Source organism: Scatophagus argus, chromosome 12 (assembly GCF_020382885.2).
Source record: "Scatophagus argus isolate fScaArg1 chromosome 12, fScaArg1.pri, whole genome shotgun sequence".
NCBI lineage: Eukaryota > Metazoa > Chordata > Actinopteri > Scatophagidae > Scatophagus > Scatophagus argus.
In genome coordinates, this window is record NC_058504.1 from 12,041,177 (window position 1) to 12,067,214 (window position 26,038).

At 42.5% G+C, this 26,038-nt stretch overlaps 1 protein-coding gene across 3 annotated transcripts in view; it reads left to right on the forward strand.

Annotated features, from left to right (window-relative positions):
* The first annotated feature begins 3,196 nt into the window (after positions 1-3,196).
* LOC124068470 (Kv channel-interacting protein 1) overlaps positions 3,197-26,038 on the forward strand; it is a 30,972-nt gene continuing 8,130 nt past the window's right edge. Inside the window, exon 1 of one of the 3 annotated variants that reach the window (XM_046406758.1) lies at positions 3,197-3,268. Coding sequence is in view for 2 of the 3 variants with exons in the window: in XM_046406757.1 (XP_046262713.1) it covers positions 8,932-8,989 (58 nt within the window). In the remaining variant the exon portion in view is untranslated. Of the gene's footprint in view, positions 3,269-8,377; positions 8,990-19,293; positions 19,450-26,038 lie in introns of those variants that run through there. The other 2 variants (XM_046406757.1, XM_046406756.1) reach the window with 2 other exon arrangements.

Genomic DNA, 26,038 nt, shown 5'->3' on the forward strand with positions numbered 1-26,038 from the left:
ATCTTCTTTGAAGTAGAACTCGTTCTACAAAACAACTGCTGCTACCTTTACTGCCACTGACAAAATTCAAGGTTTGTCTTGTCTTTGCTACTGAACAAGAACAAATGTGGCTCTCTTTAGAAGATGCAGGCAAAAATACAAAGGCCATAGCATGACGGAGCTACCTCTGTAACAGTGCAATAGTTTCACTCCAACACCCCAGTGAACCTCCCGTTCAGAATTCATGCATGATTAGTCAAAGAAGTCAAATATGTCAACGACTGCTTCCATCCATCCATCCATCTATATGTCCACTGACTGGCCCAAGCACTAAATCTGTTTCTTCTGCAAGATGCTGACATTAAAGGGCACCAAAAGGGCCAGTATACTTTCTACAGCCAATGGGCCTGGCTGCCTTTTCTACACTTCACTCTTAAGTTACACACTGTTTTTCAGATGACCTTTAAAAGTCAGTGTTTTGGGACAGTTTTAGATCTATAATAAATTGTGGGGAAAATATAGTTTTCTTCTTCTTTTGTTAGTAGTAAAGGGAGATTTATAAAAGTTCCTGCATTGAAGAAGAGGTTTCATGCACTGAAAAGCGATACAAATGTACTTTATGCTCGAAAGGATTTAGCTCTGTGTAGAATGTCTATCAGAGCAGTACTGACCTCTGCTGGTAGGGCTGAGAAAATACAGAAATAAGACCACACTTGCAAACCTTACGTGTGTGTGTGTGTGTGTGTGTGTTTTTAAATCTAACTTCTCATCATGATAGGCAGCCCAAGAGAATCCAGTTAAATGTGATGCCGTTTTTTGCCACCAGAGCTACATGTACCCTCCAACCACAACAAAAAAAACAAACAAACAAACAATAAACCCCAACTAAATTGTTATAGCTATTAAAACTAACTATTAAGCTTTTTTTTTAATCTTTCAACTTCTATTAAACTTTATTTTAGCTATAAGCTAAAGCTGTAAACACAATGACTTATCACTATACCAAAGAACCCATTAACTACAATCTCTTAATCTCAGTCTTGATACATTTTAAAACAGCATAAATCACATGAAAGGCCAAAAACAAATGACTGTCTGAAAGTGTCCCAAATGAGAGAAGGTCAGTCTTATTTGAGAGAAATATGCATGATAAAGAAACAAAGAATCAGGACTAATTTAAAAAAGTACATCTATATATATATATAAACCTATAAAAACCATGGCTTGTTGGCATTAATATGGTAGAGACAGCTTAAGATTTTATTGTTTCTCACTGACTTCAAATAGGTTGTGTATTGTAAAACTGGTAAGCAATGAGTATATTTATTGACAAACCAAAATAAATTTCTGTTTTGAAAATCAATAGGGTCTGCTTGGCAGTCTGAGACACTAAAATATAATGCTTTCTGTTTCATTGTAGACGGACTGCCTCTGTGTTTCCTGTTAAACTTTTGTACCGTTGATAAACCAAAGGAAAAAAAAGGTATCATTAAGTAATCTTTAAACACTGACTGAATTTATGATTTGTTTGCTTCTACTTCTCAGAAACTTCATGCTGGAGATTCTCTTTCTCTCTTCTAAGCTCTGCTCATTTCTTCTGGGTGCAGACAGATCAGGCAAAATCCCTTTAATCTCTTTGGTTTTCCTCTCAGTCTATCTCTGGCGGTCTGTCACTTTCTGCAATGCCTTCACCCAAAAACTTCCCTTCGGCTTCCTCTCATCTCTGAAAACCCTGTAAACATCCTATCAAGCTGTGCCAGGCTGTAAACTGCCTGCATGATTTCACTTATCCTATCCATGCAGTCTGTCCTCAGGTGCTTCCCTCTGGCATACCAATCCAGCCTTCTTGGATGCAGAGCGGTGTGCTCTGTGGTGGTCTGGGCACATGTGATGGCACCTGATGGCAGCTATCAGCAAACAAAACAGTCATTGGCTGGAAAATACAATAGAAACTGTTCTTTTCTCCATGCACTGTAAGGTAAAGGAAGCCTCATACCACTTCAGTTTAAATCCAGCCCATTCAATCCTTTTGGTTGTCTATTTTGCCATCTCACACTGTTTAAAAATTGTCTTAAAAAATATTTTTGTTCCCATGAAATCTACTTGAACTTTTCTGCATTTGCCCCTTTTCGACAAACCCCCCTTCTGAAGAAACCTTCCTAGATAAACAAAACAATAAACTTAAAATGTGCTGACTTCTCTTCAAAGCACTTTTCTGTTGGGAATAGGAAGAACATGCAATCTTAATCATCCTTCTCCTCCTTCCTGTCTGTTCACCAGCTCGACTGCAGGAGCTCATTTACAAAAAGGAAAAAAAGCTGTTGACTTCACTATCCTAAAATTTTATTATCAGCCACATTAATTATTATTTCAAAGAGGTTTTATTTAAATATAAAATACTGACTATGTTTTTCCAAATATTTAATTTTGAAAAAAAAAAAAAAATCTCTTGTGAGTTTCTCAGACTGCACAGCAGAGGGCGTCTGACTCCACTTCCCTTTTTTCTCACCATTAATCCCACATTGTCAGGGCAGATCAGAACAAAAGTGAGGTTGAATCTTAACTAAACGAGGCATTAAATATTCAGCATCTCAAAGTGCTTGCTGATGAAGCAACTCTCTTTCTCCGATGGCTGATGGATGACGACGGACAATGAGGTGGATTTTTAGACTGAGTGTACGCTGACATGGACCACGAGGAGTCAGATCTGAGGTGTTGGCCATAAGTGCTTAATGAAATATTCAGCAGCTCCTTAGTTCAGATATTTGCTTTAGGCCCCTTCTTTTTCAATCAGTGAGACAGTGGGCTGCAGTTTTGCATACAGAGAAGAGAAACAGGGAAAGTAGGATGTAAATGAGAATTGAGACAGGATAGAAGAGTTGTGTGTGCATGGTTTCCCTCTCTGCACACATGTGAGCGAGGATGCATGTGTCTTTGTGGACTTAAGCTTTGATGTGGATATTAAGGTGTGTGTGTTCCCCCCAGCGCGTGTGCTCTGCACCTGCGTGCATGCTCTTCAAAATGCTGTCGTATCACTTTTAATGCACCCTAGGGAACACAGTGCATGTTCAATACAAAACATAATGCAAAATGATTCATATGGGAAAGCTTCTCCAGGGAGGAGACGTTGTTCTTCCCCTATCGACGCTGTAATCGATCCCCAAGCCGCACACAATTAACACTTCTATCAGTCTCATCTGCTGAGAATGGAGAGAATGAGACACTAAGAGGGGGGAGAGTCAACAGAGCTGTTAGTATTCGATTCACAGAAGCCACCGGGGAACAGCACGTAAAGAAATAAGACTCTGCTGCAGTTAACAAAAATGTAAATTGCATTTTCATTTCAGCTTTTGAGTAAGCTAACACTGCTGTGTCATGTGCTAACCATCTGCATCCAGGAATAGCAGTAGAGGGTGACAGGGCTTGAGCACACCAGCACCCACAGGCAAGGTGATTCTGTCTATTGCAAAAGAGTAAATATTTCAGCCAAAATGAAAATGAATGGATAGACAGTGTTATTCTTACTGGGTCATGTACAAGTTCACCTCAAGTTGGTTTTTTAACAGCTCTGCCAAATGCTTCATCTGTGTTTCGACCACAGGGAGAAGGTGGTTCGAAGGTGGCTGCAAAGTGAAGATTTTCACATCTTGATAGGTGACGTAAAGTGTGGATGTAGTCCCACAGTGAATCTTTAAAGAGCTTCATGCAAGTGCTCATGTGATTCATTGGTAATATAAACATACACTGTTTAGACAAAAGTATTGGGCCACCTTACCATTACACTAGCACAGACTTTATACATACAGAGACAGCTTTGCAACTATAACAGCTTCCACTCTTCTGCACTGGAGCTATGTGGCCAAGCCCAACCCTGAAAAATAGTCCCATAAAGAGGTGTGTCTGGATACTTTTGGATTGCAGTCTGAATCCCACAGATAATGAGTTTACAGTCACAGGTCACTAAGGAACTAAGAGCTGTTGGAAAGTATCAAAAGTGTTGATTAGTGCTCAATAATTTTCTCTTGCCGACCTAACCAGTGAATCAGCTAATCATTTCAACTTAATGCAAATTAAATAGTCTCACTGAAATTATCATTTTACTTTTAATTTTTTAGCAGCACAAGCAAAAGTTTCATTCACTGACATTGTACTGTTTTTTTCAGTAGAAATTGGACATGCATGGTTTGAAACTAGATAATTTGTTTCTGTAAATTTGTGTGAAATGATCCTTTAAGTGATGATATGTATCAGCATTTCCTGCAAGCTGATCTTGTCCGTGTTTGCTCACTTGATGCACATTGAGGCCAGTGGTTTGTAGTCTGTGTAGGAGCAGCTTTAGCTTTGTCAGAGGAAAATTGACATGTGATTGACTTTGGGATTGGCTGATCTCAGCAGTGTTACACCTCATTCCCAAGTCTGTCAGGGTCGTTGAGCTCATCTCCGCCACTCCCCACTCCATTAACTAAAACTGTTAGCCGTGATGACTCGGGCGACACTGAGCCCATTTGAGCCAGTTAACAGCCAGGTGCAGTTTTTTCAGTCCACCTTGTACTCCATCTCTGCTGGTGTGCCTACCTGCCTCTATACCTCCTCACCTTATCTCTGTGCTGTCCCACCATCTTGTTTCTGTCATTTTCTACTCCCTTGCTCCCTCATTCCATCTACCCCCTCCCTCCCTCCTCCCGTCCTCACCTATGCCACCTTCATCTACTTTGTCCTCCCAATTCTCTGCTCTCATTCGATTCTCCCCACCTTCCTCCCATCCCTCCCTAACCTCCCCCACATCTATCCCCCATCCAAATTCTCCACCCTCACCCACAGTTTTTGCCACCCTGTCTCATTTCCTTCCCTCCATGCTTCCCTCCCAATTTTCTACTCTCATTGCCCTCATCTCCTCTCCTCTGCTTGGTCATCACTGTGACAGTTTCCATCCAGCCTTAATCTGATAAGAGCAGGCAGCAGCTAACCGGCCAGTTTATTATTCACTGTCTTCTCGCCACATTTCCTGTGCTTGTCAACACTTTCTTTCTCTGCTGTCAAATGCTTTCTACCTTCCTCCTTTTACTTCTGCACAGTAGTCTAAACCCATCCTTTTTTTCCCTTTTACCCTCCATCCATTCATCCAAGCAGCCCCCTTAATCCAGTAAGAGGTCCATTGTGTAATGGTTAATAAATGATGGGAGAGAGGTAGACTGGCGCTCAAAATGATCCAAAGCACCCTCGACAGGATTGAGTAGCAGCGCAGATGATGTCAGGCTTAATGTCTTGGAAGAGTTTGGCGCTCGGCCTAATGTGATGAACCTGTTGCTGCTCTGCAAAGCTATTTTGATTTCCTCTGCAAAACCAGGGAGACTTTAATGCCTCAGTTACTTTGGTTATCTTTGTCGGCACGATAGTTTAAAGACTTGTGAGTTAGTTTGTTGTAAGAATTATGGTACGTGTGAGATAGAATATCCAAAACTGAATGTTCACTAACTTGCTTGCTTCTGTAATGTTTAATGCGATTGATCGATAAACTCTTAATTATTTTCAAATAGCTTTCAGATAGGATTCCAGGAAAGAACCGTGTAATTTGGGTTTTAATTAAATGTTACATGGAGAGCGATCAGTCAGTACACTTTCAATTCCAAATGCTAAGCTAGCATAACCTTGAGTCTTTAGTGCCAAGAAGGTTTTCACACGGAATTTGCTTTGGTATCTTGGTGCATGGGCGGCACAGTGGTGCAGTGGTTAGCACTGTCGCCTCATAGCAACAGGGTGCTGAGTTTGCATATTCTCCCTGTGCCTGCGTGGGTACTCCGACATCCTCCCACAATCCCAAAAACAGACTGTGTGTATGTGTGTGAGATTGTGTGGTTGTCTGTGATTGACTGGCGACCAGTCCAGGGTGTACCCCGCCTTTCAACCGTAGTTAGCTGGGATAGGCTCTAGTCCCACCTAATGACGCTGTCCCACTGTTAGAAAATGTTTATACTGGACAACGACAAGCAGTGTATTTTGTTGCTTAGTTTTGCATTAACTCATAGCTTTCTTTAGCAAATGGAATGTGCAATTTGTCATAAATAAAGAATTTTGGTCATGTGATGTGGTCATAACAGGTGGTGAGATTATAAACACAGACTCCGTTAGAGGACAGTCTCTGGCCTTCTATGTGAATGTCTTCCTTCGTCTTTCTCTTCCCGCCCCCTGGCTCCTGGTCGATGACTTTGAACCCTTTCAAACTGATGTGGTGACCTCATTTGGTCTGATGTTCACAGATAGCTGATGTTGTCTCTTCTTTTGTTACCCAGGGTACCTTCACCTTCTCATTGATGTAGTGACTACTACAGTTGTTGCAAGTGATGCTAAGCACCCGAGTGTTCTTCTCTCGGGTTGTTCTATCTTTAGGATCTAAACAGGAGTCCCACTTATCACTGACGAAAATGCTCCTGTACTTATGTCAGCACTATTTCTTGAACAAGCTTGTAGGATGCAGTTGGAGTTCCAACGTTCAAGAATTAATCTTCTTGCTCAAATAGTCTGTAATTCTTTGTGTGTATAGCACACACATCGTGCACGCTATTCCTTAAAGGACTTCTCATCCATGTTGTGGAAGTGTAAAAATAAGATTAAGAGTCATTCTTGTCCTGGAAACAGTAGCTGACAAACAGCTCTCGCCAGTTTTAGAAGCCGTGTCACCAAGCTCATTGTATTATATTCCATTGTTCTTATTCATTATGTTTGCATAATGTTCCCGTCATATAAGTTCATTCACTGTTGTTTGAAACTTCAATATTTGGAAAATGTCAGCTTTCCTGAGACCGATCAAAACAGCCTGTTTTTTTCCCACTGTAGGCTTTTTCAGTTTGTTCAGTGGACTTTCAAAGCGTTTGATCAACGCGAAGGCTTTCTCTCGCCACTGATAGATGTGCATGCAACCCTTCCACTGAAGTTAAACATCGTCACTACAGCAAATCACGCTCCCTTATCTCGTCCATTCAGGCAGGCTTGCAGAATTTAATCAGCATGCCATGTGTGGTGATGCTGTGGTGTGTGTGTGAAAACCTGTGTTGTCACTCTTACCTCTGAGTGTTTGTGCATGTGTGTATGTGTGTGGGAAATGTGTTTGATTTTAATTGGAGACTGTCTGACTGCAGAGCTAGAAAAGGAGAAAACGGAGGAGGAGTGTGTTGGGGCAAGCATTACACACACACACACACGTACACGCATACACGCACACGCACGTCTGCCCTGTGGTGCTACTTTTTCTTTCTCTCTGTCTGCCTCTCTCTTTTCTTTCTCTCACACCTCCTCCTTCCCTCTCTCTTGTTTTTACTCTGCATTGATCCTCGACGTGTCGACTACAGCAGCCAGTAATGAATTCCATGGCCTAATGGCTTTATCATTGGCCCTGATGGCCTCAGCTCAACCACAGCAGTGGTTTGCCTCTAAATTGTTTTCTTAACTAAAGCCACGTGAGGAATTTCAATAGAGGCTGCGGTCGATGGTGTTGGTGCAACATGCCAATCTCGACAGCAGGGGGCTACATGTTGGGCAGCAAGGGGTTAAATGTGACTGACAGAGGAGTACATGCGTGAGGTGGACTGTGTGGAGGACTGGTGTCATTCCTCTGGTTGTGTTGTTGTGCAGTGTGCATATGTATGTATGTGTGTGTGTGTGTGTGTGTGTGTGTGTGTGTGTGTTTGTGTGCATGGTTTGGTATTGCATCTGTGTGCAGCTGATGGATTCATGAGCGGACCTGAGAACAAAAACATGTCTGAATAAAGCATGTTGATGCTGGCGCTGACATATGCGAGGCGGCAGTCCTGCAAATGTAGTGGTGTCAGATGTACAGGGCTTTGTCCATGACCCACCAGCCAGCGGAATAATTACACACACACACACACACACACACACACACACAAACACACATAAGCACACACCACCTGTCAGACTTGTGCATGTAGAGATAAAGCAGCAAATACACTTTCCACAGTCAGAGCGTTTGCCTGCTGAATAGCAAAGGCAGACTGATCAGTCTAGCCCTCCCTTATCTCCGCTCACCTCTTGCACTCTTCATCTCTCGTTCTATCTCTCCTTTCCACCCATGTCTTTCTCACCCTCTCCCCCTCACTTTGCCTCCCCTGCCATTTGTGAATCTTCCTCATTTGTCTCTGTCCCTTCTTTCTCTCCTCTTCCTCTCTTTCTCCTCTTCCCCCTCATCATTTTCTCATTCCCTTGTCCTCGTGTATCTCGCTCTCCCGTGAGTTTTTTCCTCCACTCCTCTCCCTCACCCCCCCGTCTGTATTTTCCTGTGCAACAGTGTGCAATCCCTCTTTCCCCACTAGACAGACAAAGCGAGAGAGCGACTGAGACGAATAGGAAGGGAAGAGGGAGCAGAAAGAAGCAGAGACAGAGAGAGGAAGATACATAAAGAGGCACAGAGGAATTGATGGAATGACAGTCTGGTGGCAGGGGACATATATATAGAGAGAGGGAGATAGGAAAGGGAGGAAAGAGGAAGGATGCTAGACAGACATGACAGAGAGAGAGAGAGAGAGAGAGAGCTAGATGGTATGTAAAACAGGGAGCTTCAGTGACAGTGTAGACAAAGGTAGCTTCAAAGTGCATGTGCGCCCTCTATTTCATTCACACACACTCTCTGTCTCTCTCTCTCTCTCACACACACTACACATCCTCTCTCTCTCTCTCTCTCTCTCCCTTTCCTACTCACACAGACACATGCACACACCCTTGAGCAGAAGCAGCGGAGCTGTGTGGGTGTGAGGCAGCATGAGAAGTGCTATCTGTACTTCCACACGTACAGCTGGCTGATGGACTAACTTCATTACATCACACACATTTACTGTATGCACACGCACTAGCACACCTTGATTACAGGACACAGGACAGGACAGAAACACACACACACAGACAAGTGCACACACAGCCAGTCTGCGGCCAGAAGTCAACATGGGTCTTGTGATGGGAACCTTTTCCATGCAGTCAAAGCCGGTGAACTACCACAAAGGTAGGAATTTATTTATTTTTAAAAATATAAAATTTCTCTCTCAGACTCACTTGGCTGGGTGTTTTCTTGAATGTGAGCCTGTGCATGTGGCTGTCATATGAGAGACGCACCTGTCATGTTGTGTGTGTGCCTTGATGATGTGCATGTTTGCTCTCAGTGTCATGAATATTGCACATGAAGTGCGTTATGGGAATGACCTAAATGCATGCTGAGCATTGATGTAAAGCTGGCAAAAAAACGTCGTTATTGGTTTATGATGCTCATTCTAGGCCATCTGTTCTGAGGATTTAGGAATAGAAAAAGGCAATGTGTGTGTGTGTGCATGTGTGTGTGTGTGTGTGTGTGTTTGTGTGGTGCCTGTGCCATCAGGGATGTCTATAAAAGGTGATGGAATTTACCCCTGTCTGCTCCCCAAACCAACCTGCTTCCTGTCTGCCATGCTACTGTTTGACAGGAGGAAACTGGCACTGACACTTGACGTATGCATGCTAATATTTATATGTGCTTATAGACACAAATAAGTGTATGCAGCTTTGCCCATGAAAATAATTATGCACAGTTATTCACTCCTATAATGTATGAACGCACGTACAATTTATTGTACATGTTGTTTTATATGGCTTCTGTGGCATTGGCGTGCATGTGTCTGTGTGTGTCCGCAGTATATCATTGTGATGTAATCTGTCAGTCTTTGGCCATGGTCTGTCTTGCGTCTGTTGACCTCAGACCTGATGGTTATCATCAGCAGACACAAGAGCTGCATCGCACAGATTGAAGAGACAGAAAACATGAGTCAGATCATGATTCGCCACACTGTCATGTGTGGGAAATTCACTGGACCATTAACCTGTTAGTTAGTTAGTGAGATCATATAAAACAAGCTGTGTGTTACATATGCTGTGACAAACATGGTGGAGGCGACGTAAGTGAAATTATGTGCTGTGAATGTTGTGTGATTCCCTGAGGAAAATGCCCGTCAGCTGTCTAGATTTTGTGTCTATATTTACCTGGCAAACACTGCAGTCAGACAATGATTATTTGAAATTGTTGTTAAAACACTTTAGAGACCCTACAAATGGTTTTCTGAAATACAGACATACATAGCATCTTGCGTGGGATGTTTATCTTAATTTCCGACCTGCGCCTCATTTCATTGCATGGCAACAGCTCTCTGCAGATACTTCAGATCTGTGCTGAACAGATACTTGAGACACATTTCCAAGGTGGGTATTTTTCGTAGCCTAAAATATGAAAGCAACTGAAAGATTACTGAGACAACAGCGAAAATATGTTGTGTCTGTGCTGCTCTGTTACATTTTTGAGCGCAGCCCATTTATTGTAATAGAGATGTATTTTTTTTTTGTGCTGGAAAAGATCCCATCTAGTTAGGATAGCAGCCACTTTGAAGTTTGCACATTTTGGGTGCAAGGAAGAGGGCGATAGATGAGTGAAAGTGGGAGAGAAAAATTGAGAAAGGTTGAGAGTGGGGGTGAGGTTGCTCCTCAGGAGGCCACAGTGTGAGCGTCAGTGAATGCGTTTGAATGTGTGTGTGCGTTTCACCATCTGCTGTGGCATAAAAAAAAAATAGACTAATGAAAGCAGGGCAGGATTCATTTTGCATGGAAGTTTGGCCCATCCTTGGCAGCACCAGCATGAGGCAACGACCAGCTGGGGATGGAGTTAACTTGCTGAACTTTTCAGGATAAGATACAGATTGACTTTGTGTAAAGCAGACTGTGTGGACTGTGACAGACTCATGAATGTGATGATGATGATGATGTAGAATCTACAGACAGCAATCAACACATGGGGACCAGAACTTTTCGAAACAGACAGTCAGTGGTTGGAATTTTAAATAAAAAAATATATCGTCCTAATTATCATTTTTTAAATGTATTATTTATTGCAAAATGATGTTATTTTTTACTAGCCCATATCACTATGAAGAAACTCCTGAAAAACATGGATAATCCATAATGATAACGAGATACTTAACCAGAAGATGGTCTCAGACCTCCTCCATGAAGACAATCAGTGCTCAAAATAAAACCGAGAGTTCAAGTAATAAAGGAGTCCTTCTCTCAACAAAAGCTTCCTCTTCAGCATCTCAGGAGGCAAATAAAAATACTAGTCTGAGAATCAATATTATGAACAGTGGGCCAAGGAAAATAAACAGGCAGTAGACAAGCCTAGTGATTCTCTTAGTGACTAACCGAGTTAGTTGGTCCGGCTGGTGTGCTGCTCTCAGCTCGAGGGAACGTCCAGCCTGGGAGCCGAGCGCTTTGATGGTGGATCCACAGAGATGAGAGGATGGAGTTGGAGAATAAAATGATTCTGTAAAGCGCGTGAAGTATGAACGATTCCTCTCATGATGAGCTGGGCCTCTTCCACTTGCCAGCAACATTACATGTGCGCATTTTCAGAGTGCATCAACATTCTGTGGGCCCGACGGAAAGCTTTGGTGGGCTGGATTTGGCCTGCAGGCCGACAGCTGACGTAGCCCTGTCTGTAGGGAAAACTGGAGGTTGGTTGGTTACAGTGTGTGGTGTGGTAGCTGGAGAGGTGCCAGCTCTCTTTCTCGTTCACTGCCGACGTGCCCTTGAGCAAGGACTGTCTTTGACATGTTATTTCAAGACCAAGACTTGAGATTTGTCACATGCAAGTCAATGACTGATAGTCACATGGTAGTCACATTTTAGATTCAGAAGTCATTTACTGAAGTTTATAATTCAAATTTAAGATATCACAGCAGACAGCAGACATTGTCAGCTGTCTGGTATTCTATTTTCATTTTTTTTTTCCATCTTACATCAGTTTAATAGCTCTTTAAGACTAAGCAACGAGCCCCCTTCCCTGCATATAATACAGTGCAGCTAAGTATAAAATTAAACAATAAAACACTTGTCACACATAAAACTGGTTGAGAGAACTCTTCGGGTCTTTTCATTCTTACCTTGACTATTGTGGAGCTTAAGCATTCAGACCTGGAGGAAGGTTTGCTATACTGCACAAGATCTCCGGATAAATGCAGACAGAAAACCAGTAGCTTCAAAGAGAAGCATTTCAGAGCAGTCATTCCGACCTTGGGGGAAAAAGGAGTCTCAGAAAAAAATCTCATGATCATGAAATAGTTTTCTTGTCAAAAAGTGCATGATTTTATCTTTCACCTTTTAAAAATTACTTTAAAAAAACATAAAATCACACACTCATCATGCTGTATTAAGACAATACTTTACCTTAAAGGGATGCAGGTCAAGAACTGTTTACAACATTTGCTTTACGGCTACAGGTATGCAACTTACAACTTCCTGCATGAGTTAACCCGCAGTTGGGGGAGGTGGAGCTATTAATGGCAGGACTGGTGGTTTGATCCCCAGCTGCAACCTCCTGACTCCCTTTCAAAGTAAGTGCAGTTGCTCTCCACGACCAGGCCTGTGTGCCGTGCATGCTGAATAAGAGACACACTGTACAGTGCTTTGGTTTAAAAGCTCTAAACAAATGCAGTCCATTTCCAGTCCTTTGCAGAGCATTTTATTGTGATGAATTGACTGAAACAATTTCCAGAGAGTTGCTATACAAACCGAAGCAGGTGCTTTTGTTTTTGGTGAGGCTCCCTAAATGAGGCTGAACTGATGCTGTGCCCTACATCAAGTCATAGCTTTTCCTCTGGAGAAACCAGAAATCAGTGCCCTGACCGGCCACGTATGGCCATAGGTTGCCATTAGGGAATTTATCTATAAGTCTGTCGTCACCAGGGGCCAAAAAAAAAATTTATTCTTTGTCACTGTGCACAAACTACTCTGCTCCTATGAAATATTTCCCAGAGGGTGTGTTATAAACCACAAAACCTGCACCTTGCCGACACATTCATCTCCCTGTCCGTTCGCTCCATTTGTTTTTGCCTCTACTTTCATTTCTCTGTACCCTCTCACTCTGTCAAGTGAATTTTCCCTCTCCCTGTCTTTATGTTGCTCGCTCTCACCTCATTTCACCTCCTCATTTTGTCTTTTATGTTTTTCTTCTTCTTCTACTCTTCCAGCTCTCTTCTTGATGTATGGTTATTGGTGTGTCTTTGCTGTTTATCAGTGTTTCTTTGTCTGTCTGTCTCTCCCGTTCCCTCGTCAGTTTTACACAGAAGATAGCCTTGTTCTACTCAAGATCACTCCAACTACTTGAAGCTTTCATGTGGAGGTTTTGTTTGGGGCCAACAGAATACATGTAAACAGAACAGAGCGTACATGAAGGTCTTCTTTAAAACAAGCTTGTTCGGCTCAGCGTTTCCATCTGCTGCAAGGCTGAAGTGCCGAGAGGAGAGGAGTCCTGTTCTTTAATAGGCTTTACAGTCTCCACCCCTCTCTCTCATCCCTGCACATCAAAAGAAGTGCACTGATAGGGCCAATTAGGACAGCAAAGGAGCCTTATTAGGCACATGGCAACATGAAAACGTGTTTCTGACTAATCCCATACCCGAAGCATGTTTGTGTTTGTGTGTGACTGAGTACGAGAGAAATGATGAAGCTGTGACATTATAGCCTCATGTGCCATGTTTCTTTACACTCTATAGTGGATTTTCAGAGGAAGCATCATTTCTATTAAAAAAAAAGGTATAATTTAAGAAGCTCTGTCAACATTTGATCTTTCAGTGTAGCAAATTAAACCCACGTTCAAACATTTCATTAGACAAAAAAAAACAATCTACTTTATGAATAAAGATATCTTTATTTGCATAATAATGGCAGGCAATGCTTTTCTCGGTTCTTCAAAGATAAACAACATTTTCCATGCCATTTATCTCAGTAGAAAGCTCAGTCCTGTGCTTGCCTCCAGGCCTTTGTAACACTGGAGCCAGTGAGAGAAATGCAGATGATGAATATAGATAGCTACTTAGCTCTGACTATATGATTCGGCCTGTACGCACAGTTTATGACGCAGTGACACATCACATGACGTAAATTAATGTGACAGCTAAATGAGACACGTACAGAGTAAACTGTAGTTGGCATCTTGCACCACATTCACTACAATGAACTGGAAACTCTGTTAATTTAAATTCAAATCTAAATTGTTGTCCATAAATAACACATTGCTTCGCTGAGTAACATAAAATACTCCAAAAACACTCCCAACTTCATCATATTCCCACACCAACCTCTACGGTTTCTGTGTCATATGAACACTAGAAACAAATGATTTTATTCTACCTATTCTCCACAAGCCCTACAGAAACTCTACATGCCTGATAATAACACTACATTTTAAGTTTTGAAGGGACAGTAGAATAATAGAAAATAACTATTCCAGTAAGGTCACACAGACCAATCAGGTTTTATCTGTTCTTTCTTAATTACTCCCAGAAAAGAGGGGGGGGCTGAGGGGACCATGTGTCGCCAATCAAATCTACACCTCTGAGAAATGAAAATATGTTGCGGTGTGAGGGAAGATGAACAACTTTAGTTATCTGCTACATCGAAAAGTCAAGTGAGTCTGTAAGAAAACATAAGGAATGGAGGGCATTTATCATTGCTTTCACTGACACTCGGCAGTATGTTGTGTTTCTGTTTATTTCACAGTGCACTGACACTGGAAATAACATTCTGACTGTACAAAGGTTTAAAAAAAGGCATATTGTATTCCTGTGCCCCTCAAGGCAACAGATTAGTGAGTCATGGTTCACAGTTGTCCAATGCACTTGATAGCTATCTCTGCATGTCTACAAAATCTACAAGTTTTACTTTTTCATTACTGATTAACTGGGCAGTTATTTTATCTGATTTTCCACACATTCCACAGGATGTGCTTGAATGTAAGGATCGTACATTTGCTCAGCGGACATCCCTTTGTGTTTGATTTTAGTCGTTATTTAATCTTTGTGCACATTTTTGTTTTTGTTTGTCATTAGTGCTAGTGGGCACAGTGACAAAATCCCCGTGAGAATTTTCTTAGAGGTCAAAGGTGGCTTATTAAAAATTGTCTGATTTAACCAAAGACATTCAGTTTGCTCTCATTTTACAGCATAGAAAAGCTTCAAATCCTCACATCTGAGATGCTGGAACCAGTGAAGTGTTTAACATTGCTGTCTTAAAAATGTCAGTTCATCAGCTATCAAAACAATTCACAGTTTTTGTTTTTGTTTTTGTTGTTTTTTTTTGACTAACTGATTATCCGAGTGAGAGAGTAGACTCAATCGACTCTCAGCACCTTCAGGAGCTCCAAACCACCAGACTGAACGTCACTCAGAGTTCTTTCTGTTCCTCTCTCAATGCTGCAGGCAAATAGCTCTTTAAACAACCTTTCCAATCCGAATGAGTATTTCTTCCACCTTTTGCCAGTGTGTGTGTGTGTGTGTGTGTTTCCTCATGGCATCACATCCTGTGTCTCACTAGTTATCCTTGACAATAATGGCGAAGCAGAAACCGTGTCGAAGAGGCGGACGACTCTATTCCCTTGGCCCAGAGTTTTTCTCATCGATCCCCTGTTTAATCACTCTCCATCTCATTCAAACTTTATCTCCTGCTGTCTCTCACTCCACATTTCTGCCGTCTTTTTGCTTTAATCCTCTTTCTCCTCTCTACGCGTCCATCCTACACCCCCTCCATCATTATTTCTTGCTCTCTCCATTTATCTGCATCCATATTTAACTCCTCCATCTCTCATTTTCTCTTTTCCTCCTCTCCCTACGTGATGACAGATCAATAATCTATCCTTCTTTAATTACTCCTTTTTTTCATAATGTGATGGGAGGCAGCAAGAGACCCGCCATGTGTCCACTAATAAAGATACAGAGGAGTGTCTGGGTGAGAAGTCATTTGGACAGCAGTAGATATTAGTATTGATTTTCCTAATAGACATGTGTTTCCCTATACAAAGCCACACTACCCCTAATGAGTAATTGCCAAAGCCTTGTGCGTCAACAACACTGTTGTACAGCAGCACGATGGATTTCTAATCGGGTTGTTAGGAGAAATATATCTTGTGGAGTTTTTATGTTGAAGACCTGCGACTTAGCGCTGAGGTTGGTCTGAATGTGCTGCTTTGAAGAGCTGAGCCGATTTTCTGAAGCTTCCACCCGGAGGTTTAATCTTAATCAAAATCTTTAGAGTTTCATTTTCTCTCCTGCTCGCTCCCCCATTTTTTCCTCTCATTCTCATTGTTCCTCCTTCGCCTTCTCTGGAAATTTAGTGTTTGCATGTCCCACTCGTTCTCTCCTCTGCCTTTTCTTTCTCACGATGCCACTCGCCCACTCTCCTGGCTCTTGTTACTCACTTCTTTCTTTCTTTTGCTCTCTGCATCACCCTCTAATCTCCAGCTGGAAGCTTTCCTGCTGTGTTTCCTCCTCCTCTTCCTCTTCCTTATCCTTCTTCTCCTTCTTCTTTCTTTGCCAGATATATTTCCATCTCCCCCTTTACCACTTTTTTTTCCCTTCCCCTCGTGCTGCTGCCTACATTGCCCTGCTCTTGCTGTTTTCTTCTCTGCCTCTTACACTCTCTTTCCTTAAAAGTGCAACAAGGGTCTTGTAAAACAGACTGCAGCCATTCTCTCACATGCCTGCAGGGGAACACCAGACAGTTCGGCAGTGATATTAGACACACTAAACTAACACTAAAACAAACACACACACATGCACACACTGAAGTCTTGCTCTTTCTCTCTGCTCTACGGACAGACTTTGAAATGATTACTTGAAGGAGAAACATTTCTGTCAGTGTGTGGAAATGGGCCTGTCAGAGACCGGAGGGAGATAGAGAGGGACAGAGATGTGAGATTGGAACAAGCCGGGAACAGTGTTTGAAATGACAGGAACACTCGGCTGATACGTTCACTTAGATTTATAGGCAGAGACGGTCTGATAAAGGTGTAGTATAGCATAGACTGTATGCTCGGAGACAAATTCAAAGATAAGGGAGGGTAGAGAGATGGATAGATATGGTTTAAGGCTAAAGATGAAGTAGGGTGCAGTGGAGATAGGGAGAAATCACTTTGATAGACTGTAAACTCCAATAGACTCAACACAAGCAGCAGTGTGTTATATAGCAGAGCAAGCTAAGAGGAAGAGCTGTGTGTGTGTGTACAAGATGAAATAGTCATGATCCGTGGTGCTGTTTGGATGCACTAGCGTCCACAGAGACCTCATCCAATGATCAGCCATTCTTTCAGCCCGTGGTGGGCGTATGTGCAAAACGTATGTATGTGCATATGTGTGCTTCTCTCTGTGAGTAAGTGTGTGTTATAGTGTGTGTGTGAGAGAGTGTTTGAGCGTGTGTAGGCAGGGTGAAAGCTTTACTCCCCACTGCTGTCCATTCTGTCTCTCTTGCTGTCTTGTAAAAAACGAAAAAAAAAGAAGAAAACCAAACCACACATCCGAGCACATTTTCACAGAAGCAGATTGCAGACTTTTTACTCACCAAACTAAACCTTTCCAGCTAAATCTTCCCATATGGCTTCCTAACAATCACGCCTCTTTCATTATTCACCATCAGCAGACGAAAAGCACCCCATATTGGGAGCAGTTGCCACATTTTCAGAGGCATTATTACAGATGGCTGACTTGAAATAACACTACAATGTGTCACTTATCCACATCGACAACTTAAAAACTGGCTCTAAAAACTGACATAAGTATCATTTGCGGAAGCGCTCATATTTTTGCTCATTTAGTGGAAAAAAGAAGATGTGAAATGTTTTCGGCTTCTTAAAGCAAACTCCGATACCTGACATTTTTCCATGTTGTGTCCTCAGGCTAGAGGCTTTTATATCTCTGGGCTCCAGACATCAGCCAGGCAAGCGATGTGCAAGCGAGAGCAAAGCATTCAGTTAGCGCTGATATTATTACCCGTCACTGACACCGCTCTCTCTCCACAGCAGTGCTTTGGCAGCTGCTGTTACTTTTCAGATTTTACGCACAAACATATGACCAGTTTATAAAAATATCACCAAACAACAGAGAAGTTAAAATTCATACCTCAACCAGCAAAACCATTAAGATGCTTCTTCCCCAGTAATTTTAATCCTACAGTGTAATTATATCAGTGGCCACTTTATTGGGTACACCTATGAAATCTATTGCAAGTCAGTAGTATTGCTCTGCTATTATACTGACAGGTGTTTAATTATTTTTTGTTCTGATTTACTACTACTAGCTTTAATGCTATTTTTACTTAAAGGTAAAGTACCTCTTTCACCACTGCCTCCCTGAAATGTATGTGCTTCATGTGTATTTTGTGCGAGCACAGCTCAAGCGGTTTATCGTCAGCGGCCATCTTCCAATTTGTCTCTTTGTACTTTCATCATGTAAGACCACATATCCTGTTCGTATCGATCCGACTGTAATCAAAATGTGATTTCAGCGTGTATGTGTGTGTGTGGGTGGATGTGCAGCGCTGACACTTCTTGTCAGTCTTGATGCTTCTATTTCTACCCTGTTAACTGTCTCATTCTTCTCATCTCTTGACTTTTCCTTCTTTTAATCTTCCTTTTCTCGACTTGATGCCATTTCTCCTTTCTGCCTTGCTTGCTGCCTGCCCACTCTCTCTTTCCTCCTTTTTTCTTACACTTGAAGCCAATCTGCCACCACACCCACACACACACACACATTCGCAATTTCTTACCATCCTGTTATCCATCCTGTCAGCGTGTATGTGTGGGTATTATAGATGGATGAACACGAATGATGGATGGAGTGAAAGGAGGTGTTGATGGATAGAAGTGGCCTTTTCATGAACAAACCGTGATGTTGAGGAAAAAGAACTACACTCCTGATTTTTGTCACGTTTTCCTGTCACTTCATTATTCCTATTTACCTTTCAATCAATATTTCACATGGTATCCATTTGCATATTTGTCCTGAAAACAGATGCATGTAGGTGTGAAATGTAGTGTGGCATGTTTGTGGTTTTTTTCCCCCAGAATGATTCATTTAAAAATCAATGGATACACTCATATTAATTCATAATTTAGTGAATCAAAATCCTGGCGATTTCATACTGATTCACCGATGCTCTTGGCTTGCGGGTGAAGGTGGAAGAGATAGAGGGAGGGAGGCTACAGATCCTAATGAAAAACAAGGAAATCAGAGGGAGGGAGAGAGAGAAAGTGTGGGAGAACGTGGGGAGAAAAAGGGGAGGGGGGTGGAGAGAGAGAGAGCGAGAGAGAGAGGGAGAGGGAGAGGGAGAGGAGGAGCGCCGTGAGATGGAGTGAGAAAGCATGAAAGCAGGGATGAGAGAAAGGACGTTTCTGCCAAGAGAGGAGGGGGAGAGAGGGTGAGAGAGAGAGAGAGAGAGGAGGATGAGAAGAGGAAAGAAGGCGAGGGACTGTGTGCGTGTGCGTGTTCTCACCATCCAAACACGTGACAAACAGACTTCAGCATACAGACGCGCTTGTTTCCACCTCCACGACGACAGCAAACATGGGGGCTGTGGTGGGTACGCTGACCATGCAGACCAAGCAGAGGAGGCCATCCAGGGGTGAGGGAATACACATACAAACATAAACACACACACACACACGCACATAGGCATGCACACCCTCACGCACACATAAATAAACATAAACACAATGTGGCTTTTTCAAAGAACACACGCATGCACAGATGTGGACAGCAAAACTTTTAATCATGTGTTTTTATTGTAGCTTTCAGACGCACACACGCTCTCCACCACAAATATACAGCGCACGTACACGAACTGCAGACTAAAGATTAATAACTGCTGATATTTCAGTTAGGATTCAGTGAAAGAAAGAGGGCATGTGGTTCGCAGTGAGTTTTTTGTGTGTGCATGAGAAAGACAGACAGAGAGACCAACAGGTGTTCCCAGAGGAAAACAAGTATCTTTTCATTGTACAACAAAGTTATATTGTGACAGTGTGTGTGTGTGTGTGTGTGTGTGTGTGTGTGTGTAAGAGTAAACCAAGGGGGGAGAGTCAAAGACAGCTTCTTTGACTGTGCTGGAGTCTGTCTGTTTGTGTGTTGCTCTGTCTGGCTGTGTGTGTGTGTGTTTGTGTGTGCGTGCGTGTGTGTGTGTGTGTGTGTGTGTGAGCTCGTAGATGAGGATATCGACGCTGGTAAACACACACATGTCGAAGGTATTTGTCACTCTGCTCACACACTGCTTTTCCGTCTTGCTGTTACCTTGGAAGCACGGTAGCCATGGCAACAAAAGATGTCAGTTTTGGGGTGGGAGCAGTGAGGTGGGTGGGGGGTTGATGAGATTGGGGTATTCCTAAGTAAGTCAAGGCCATGTGAAAGAGACTGACGTAGTGAGAGATGGAAACATGCAGATGAAGTGAGGAGGGAGATTTTCCTGATGAAGACCTGTTGCCTGTGGGAAACATTTTACTCCCTGTTTACTCATTCTTATAAAAGCATGTAAACTTCATTTATATAAATCTAATAAATCCAAACTGGCTGCTCCAAAGAAAGGAGACGCTGAGCGGGTGATCAATGCCAGAGTGAAAATGTCCCCCGTTAATAGCGTGCAGTCGTTTAAACTTATTTGTTGAGGCAGGCTATTATCTGTTTTCAGTGCAAATGAGACCACACAGGACGTTTTCCAAGTGAGTGCATATGGCTCGTTCCATCTTTTGAATATTTTTCTCTGCAAGCTCAAGCAAACACCTTCTCCCCTGGGTGTTATAAAAGGAAAGGTGTAAATTTGTTGCTATTTTGAATAACGAGCTTGTTGTAGTTGCACTCACATTGTGGGAGTCTGGCTCATCTGGTAAATGAAAATGAGCCCTTTTTACCTCCACAAATGGCCCTATAATAGGATGTCGAGCTGGATCTATTTGGAGGTGGTTGCTTGTAATTCTTGTGTTGTGTTGTAGTACTTGAGCATCTCTCCCTCCCCTGCTCTAATGTGTTTGCTATGTGCAGGATTAGTGCAGGAGGGCTTGTGACTGTGCAGCCGCCTCTTCTGTGGTTTTGCAGATAACTTGTTATCCAGGATGGTGACACTGACAGCGACACTGAGAGGGAGACAGTGCAAAGCTGTAATATTGTGAGATTAGATTCCTACGTGATTGATCCTCTGAGCACAAACTCATCACGGTGTTCAGAAAGAAAAAAAAGGAAAAAAGAAAAAAAGAAAAGAAACGCCTCGCCATGTTTGCGTCCTGAATATTAGCGTGCCTGCGTGTCTGGACTGTCTGTTTTCATCAAGGCTGCTTGCAGTTCTCGCGTCTTGCTTTGTTCTCTGTCAAATGATTTTGTCATTTTTTTCCCCCGACAGCCTCTCCTTGTTGGTAGTTTTCTCCTACCTGTTGTCTTGTCTGCCTGCCTGGTTTTGTCTGGCAGCCTAGCCTTTGTTTTCCTCCTTGTTTGTCGTGGTGGCCTCTGACAACTCATTCTCCAGCAAAATCTTCACCTGGCATTTTTTTCCCCTCCCTGCTGAACGTCTCATTTGTCCTCAGCTGCTGTTTCTCTTCTTCTTCCTCTTCTTCCTCTATCCTTCCCTTCTCTTTCCCTCATCTGCTCTCCCTCTTATGTTGCTCTCTTTATTGTTTCTGCCGCCTCCCTTCCCACCCTTCAACCTTGTCTTCCAACGTTTCACATGTTTCTCTTTTCCATTTTCCCCTGTTGTTTCACTCATTTCTTCCTCCCACCTCCTTTCAACGCTTGTTTCTCTTTATCTCACTTAAGATTTTCCCCACCACGCTCTCACATGCCACCACCACAATCTGCTCGTGGCTCCCTCATCCCCATCCCTCCCTCCCTCCCTCCCTCTCTCCCTCTCTCTCTCCCTCCCTCTCTCTCTCTCTTTCTTTCCTCATTCTTTCATGCCTCCATTCTTTCTCCCATTTGCTCACTTTCCCGATCGCCCACGCTCCCATTAGCTGGTGTGAGTGCTTATTAAGTCATCTCGTCATTCTTCTCTCTTGGCATCCAGCAGCGTGTGCCTTTGTGTGTGTGTGTTTGTGTATTTCCACAGATTCTGAGTCTAGACATGTATTTAGTCAAAAATCAATATTGGCATGCTGTTATGTGTGTGTAAATGAGCTGTATTTGACTCACTCTTCCCAAACATAATCAGCAGTGGCACACTAATACGTGACAAAGTGACATTAGGTGGATTTCTGTGTGTGTCTGTGTGTGTCTTACGTACACATACACACACAACACTGCAAACACCCTCCAGCACTTCAGCCCTCTTTCACAGGCTGAGGATTACTAAGCAAACAGATGTATGTGTGTGAGCATGCAAGCATGGGAGTGTATACTGTTTTATGTACACGGGTGCTTAATGTTTGATCTGTGGCTCTTGAAATAACGTGTTCGAGTTTATCTCGTTGGAGGATGTGCGATCGGATGCATGTGGTGACATGTGTTTATTCGTGTTTTCAACTGAAGTCATTGGACTTTGAGTGAACCACCCAAAGGCCAGTCGAGGATGGGCTTGTGTTTACTGGCTTGGCTGTACAAAACAATACTTCTCTGAATGAGAGGCTTGAATTCACACTGTGGAACATGATTATGTTATGCAGCTTTTGCGTGGTGTAAATAGGACTGTTGCAGCTGAAATCTATTTTTAAGATGCTTCATCCATGCCTCAAGGGAGCCCATGGCCAGTGGAGCTGCTACTTTCTTGGAGAGCGCTCTCCACCATTACAGAGGCCGGTGAGAGCAAACCCTCTCCATCGCCGCCTGGATGGCAGATTAGCCTAATTCAGATTATGCAAATGACACACTTTCTGGCAAGGATTACAGGACACAATACGAGAAGGAAAGAGAGAGCGTGGCAGAGATAGAGTGGCAGAGTGAGAGGAGAGTTTGGCTGAATTTAAAAAAAAAAGATAACAAATGGAGGAGAAAGAGAGATTGAGTGGGAAAAAGGGAGAAAGGAAGAGCTGGAGTAGAAATGAGAGCTAACATTAAGTACCAGAGACAGCAGTCGTTAGAGGGAAGCAGTTTAAATCATGCGTCTGGGCTGGCGAAAGCGTGTGTGTCTTTTGATGTAAGAGGTAGTTTTTGTGACAGATTGCTGGCTGGGGAGAGTGACAGGCAGTATTTCTTTACTGACAGTTTGGGCCACCGTTTAATACTCCAAAGTAGCTGTGAAAGAAAAGGGTTCAGGCTTTTGGTCACTGTCATACTCCATGCCTTATAATAGCTTCTGTAGCAGATGGAAGTGAAGCTCTCCAGGTGGCTTTTTAGGTTGGGTTTATCTGGGTTTTCCTATCCTGTTAAGATTTAGTTTTATGCAGGTTTTTGGATCTGACCTATTAACGATTAATACTTTTGCAACTCTGCAACAGCACAATCTTACCCTCTTACAAGAGGTTTCCTGGCTCAATCCTACAATTAGATCTTTGCTTAACAAAGCTCGTATCTCGGGCACTGTAGTCAGATCCAAATTATTTACATTTAAATTTTTTTTTTTTTTAAAAAACAAGATTTTTCCTGTACATTTAGACTGGAAGCCTGGCAGGGGTTGGCAGGAGCATATCCTCAGCTCCCTAATATGCATGGATGGATTACTGAACAGAACTACCAGGCACAGGCCCAGTGGGCACAAGGGGCCCCCTATAAAAAAGTCTCACTTTGAAGTGTTTTTATAGGAAAGACGTGATCTCAGACTGCAAGCTATCTACCATGGGGAAAAAAAGGTTTTAAATGTTTTAAAATCACATCTGCATACATGTGAACTCTTCAAAGTTGAAATTTGTTTCACATTATATTTTATGTGAATTTTTTTAATGTGAAAGTTCTTTTCACATGTGTTTTTCTTTTATAAGCACACATTTATTTCTGCGTAATTAGGTGAAAGGACTTGTTTAAGAAAACAGAACTCATGGCATTTAAAACTTTCATATCCACAGAACTTGTATAATATCTGAGGAAAGGAGTATCAGTATGGATCAACTGTAGCAGAAAGCTTTCTTGTTCACTGTGTCTAAGTGTTATACCATGACAGAAATATTACTGATTGATCACAATGTGAGGCTGCTGAAGTTTGATTACGTGAACAAGTGCAATATACATTCAATCATCCTCGCCAAGTGATGTTTATACTACCGAGCATCTTTTAAATGTCTGGCAAATTAAATTAAATGCTAGTCTTATTGCCTCTAAATTTAATTTTACCCAGCGCTGCTGCAACAGTAAACAGAACAGTAAATAAAGCAAACCTTCAGTTGACAACTCTGCAGGAAACCTCTTGATACAGCAGAGCCCCCTGCAGCCTGCAAGTCAGTGGCTACACTTCAGCACGTCAGGCAATCTCAGCCCTTTTATGCATTCACATTAAGACCACAAATGTGTGCTAGCGGTCGCAGTACAGAGATGCTAGGGAGATGCTTTGATATTTGTTTAACTGCGATTTGCAATGTGTTTCACCATACAGCACATGCTTTGAACTTTGACAATGTAGCACGTTTTATTTTATCGTACAAAGAAGAGACGTTGATGTGATTTTCTGTGCATTGTCACTCTATGAATAATCACATAAGCTAAATCTAATCTGCAATGAAATGTGCAACACATCTTCATTAGGAGTTCTGACACGCTTGGGTGTCCTCTGTGCTAGTGTCTGCCGCCCCCTGCTGGTACACTCAAGCTATAGTTTACATTTATACATCACGCAAACTGTACATTACAGTATTAAGGCCACAGTCCAGATTAGGATAGACCCTGGTATGTTCAGAATTGCTGATTTAGATAACATGTATATTGTAGAGTAAGTCATATTTAAAGGACTCAGGCATGTCAGGTTAGAAAAGTCACTTTGTAGTCAATTAAGCCATCTGTTGTTCAGGGACAATGTGTATCTTAATGGGGTCAATTAATCAAGTGCTGATCTGCTCATGAAAACACACACACACACACACAGAAAGAGTTGTGTTTCCATCACTTCTGGGGACATTACATAGACTAACATTCATTTCCTGGAGGCTTAACCACCACCTAACCATAACACACATAACTTGCTTAATCTTAACCCTTACCTTAACCAAACCCTAACCTCAGCCTAACCTTAAAGCATGTGTTCACCCTAATATTTAACGATTTACATTGTGTGGACTTGTGTTTTGTCCCCATAAGTAAAGCAGAAGCAAGGCGGGTCCTCACAATGTGACTGTGTGAACAGATTTTTGTCCCCACTACTACAGGAATGAATGTCCACACACACACACACACACTCAGAGTCACAAAGCAAGCACGTACGGTCATAGTAGTACAAGTGAAGTTTCTCATTGTTGCAGTGAGCTCAGGTCAGACCCTCGAGTTGAAGCCCAGTTCCCAAAGAGTGAAGGACACAGTGACTAAAACAGGGTGTGTGGGGGGTGGGGGTGGGGGGTTATGGGGCAGAGAAAAAGAGAGAGGGAGAGAACACTTTGGGTAGTGGGGGGTTGCGGGATAGAGTGAAGGTCAGGATAAGGAGAGGAAGATGCCCAAGGGAGTAGAGAGAAAGGGGGATAAAAAGACAGAGATAGAGAGAGGCAGGTGAGTACTGATCTCACTGTAGGAGGAAGCAGAATGGATAGAAGTTTACAGCCATAAGATGGAGAGGGTGAACATAGAGAAACAAGTTTGAAAGTGCAGAATATTTCTTTGTGGTCTAAGAATTAAAAAAAAAACATGGAATAACTAAAGGAATAAGAGGAGAGCTGGAGACACAAAGAAAAAGAAGAAAAATAATCAAAATGGAAAGAGCGCAACAGAGTGACAACAGCTTACACACTGTAGCCATCATTCTGCTGTGCTGTGGGGCTGTAAAAATGCTGCACCTACTGGGAGTCATCACTGTGGAGGGTGAGTCACATCTGCTATCGGTGTGATCCAGCGCTAACCCAGCCAGCAAAACTGGATGCAGGTTGCCTCTTCACTACCGTCTGTCTGTGAGCAAAGTTATTGGAGAATAAGAGCTGGATTATTTATGTGGGAACGTTTGATTCAACTGCTGCTTTCTTGGAAAATCAAGGAGATGAAAATAAATAAACTTTAAATAACTTACAAGCTGCAAAACTGCGGAGTTAGTTGTTTGCATATTGGGATACTGAATTGTGAAGTACTGCCATTAGCACCTCATAGTAGAGGCTTTCTGTAGCAGGCTTGTG